The sequence below is a fragment of the Frankliniella occidentalis genome, unplaced genomic scaffold (genome assembly GCF_000697945.3).
Source record: "Frankliniella occidentalis isolate FOCC.00 unplaced genomic scaffold, Focc_3.1 Scaffold1080, whole genome shotgun sequence".
In the NCBI taxonomy this organism is placed as follows: domain Eukaryota; kingdom Metazoa; phylum Arthropoda; class Insecta; order Thysanoptera; family Thripidae; genus Frankliniella; species Frankliniella occidentalis.
Genome location: NW_026268186.1, coordinates 17,038 through 19,024, shown reverse-complemented (window position 1 = coordinate 19,024; position 1,987 = coordinate 17,038). Strand labels below are relative to the sequence as shown.

The window sequence follows — 1,987 nt, the reverse complement described above, 5'->3', positions numbered from 1 at the left end:
CCCCGGTCCTGCTCCCGCCCCGCCCGCATGCAAAGCGACACCGTCACTGGCGACCGCACTGTGGCTCACCGGTTCACGATGTAGTGGGCCGACGGGGACGGCCCGGAGCCTGGCCTGTTGTGGATCACCCTCATCATGTTGTTGGGCTCGGGCTCGCGGGTGGGGTCCTGGAGCTGCACCTGCTGCACCTGCACGAGGGGCACCTGCTGCTGCGGCAGCTGCCAGGTGGGCTGGGAGGGCAGCCACGGCGTGACGTCGCCGTGGCCGCCGTTGAGCCCGTACCCGGGCACACCCGCGTCGTCCACGTCCGCGGGGTCGCTGGGCTCGGCGTCGACGCGGTGCGTGGACACCTGCTGCTGCGCGGGGGTGGCCGCGAGGTCCGCGGCGGCAGGCTTGAAGCCGTTGATGACGTGCGGCTGGCGTGTCGCTGTAGGGGCCGAGGCGCAGGAGAACGGCGAACAGAATGAGCGAAGGGCCGTCGGAAAGAAAGCGCGGCAGAGCGCTCGGAGGAGGAGGAGGAGGAGGAGGAGGAGGAGGATATACTCTTACCGGTGGACGCGGACACCAGACACCCGGCGAGCAGCAGGACGACCACGCTCAGGGCTCGGGGCCGCGGGGGCGGCACCATCATGCTACTGCGGGGACAGACGCACAACATGTAAATGTATGACATGTAAATGCAGGACACACTGCGACACCGGTCGCCTCCAGCGCAGCTGATGGCATAACGACATGACGAGGCGACACAACGGCCAGGGCGCAGCCGGACACGCGTATCCGTGTGTGACGCATCGAGCACGAGCACACGCAATACAGCAAAGGTTACACCCAGCCCGGGCCCCGGTGAATAGGGCATCATCTGGAAAGTACGCCCGTCGTGCGCCGATACGAACCAGCCAAGTTCAGCCTCTGTAGCCTCTCATAGCGCCTGGTGGGTAGGCAACATCTCGTCTGCAGTGCACGCGTGTTCTGCGGGGCGGCCTACCCCAAGTCTCGCAGGCGCCGAGCTCCCGTCATTTGCCGGTTGAATGTCAGAAAAACGGACGTACTTTCTGGACGATTCCCAGGGTGACAGGTTGAAACCAACAGGGTTGGCGAACCAAGGCTTTTGTTCCTTGTAATAATTCTGAATTCACTCATTCAAAGACTTTTTCGCCAAGGGGAAAAATTTAAAACGTTCCAGTGATAGACTCCAGCACATCTAATAGAGCTTTCCATTGACAGGGTCCCGTGGTTCAAGTGGGTAGGCGCGTGAATACGGTACAGTGTAACCAAAACTAAAAAGTTAAGTGCGGGATCTAAATGGGACACCCTAGAGCCTAGGTAGTACCTTTCTTGGCTTTGCCTTTCATGAGTAAAGTAAACACCAAGACGACTGAAAAGGGACTAATGTCTCACTGTACCATCTCTGAATGAAATTACAGGGCATGAAAGTGGCAGCTTCGCGAAACTTGCCGTACCGTTGTGCCCCGTGTAAAATAAGCCAACCCCGGCCCGGTCGGGCTTCTCTCCTCCGCTCTCCCTGCATTCCATCCCCCGCCCCCTTTGCACGTCCCTTCGCGACTTACCTGCCGTGCGATTCCGGAGATCGTTCAAGAGGGGCTCTCCTATACCTGCCATATGAGTGCAACAAGGACGGAGCTATACGGGAGGTATAGGAGAACCCCTCTTGAACGATCTCCGGAATCACACGGCTGCGGCTTACTGACCGAGCTGCTGATTCACTAGTACTACTCCTGCAGCCGGAGGTGGTCGAGTTCGCACTACAACACGACCGGTGGGGCGCTGGCTGCGCTGGCTCGTGGTCGCGGGCGGTGCTGGACTGTGAGGCGCGCCGGGCCGTGCGGGCCGCGCGGGCGGAGGGTAAGGTAGGGCGTAACCAGAACTCGCCGCTTTCCGTCACCGGCTCCGCTGCTCGGGTCGGGTCGGGAGTTTCCCGGCGCTCTGGCAAGTGAGAGTGTTTGAAATGGGCGGGGCCGCGGGGCAG

The 1,987-nt window shown here is 61.2% G+C and overlaps 1 protein-coding gene across 3 annotated transcripts in view; it reads right to left on the bottom strand.

Annotated features, from left to right (window-relative positions):
- Positions 1 to 1,921, bottom strand: part of LOC113202921 (uncharacterized) — a 3,283-nt gene extending 1,362 nt beyond the window's left edge. The window contains exons 1-3 of one of the 3 annotated variants that reach the window (XM_026417370.2): positions 1,710 to 1,921; positions 550 to 635; positions 70 to 427 (exon numbers count right to left, since the gene is read on the bottom strand). In XM_026417370.2, coding sequence (XP_026273155.1) covers positions 70 to 427; positions 550 to 631 — 440 coding nt within the window. In that variant the 5' untranslated portion in view covers positions 632 to 635; positions 1,710 to 1,921. Of the gene's footprint in view, positions 1 to 69; positions 428 to 549; positions 1,574 to 1,709 lie in introns of those variants that run through there. The other 2 variants (XM_052275873.1, XM_052275872.1) reach the window with 2 other exon arrangements.
- Between the last annotated feature and the right edge of the window lie 66 nt (positions 1,922 to 1,987).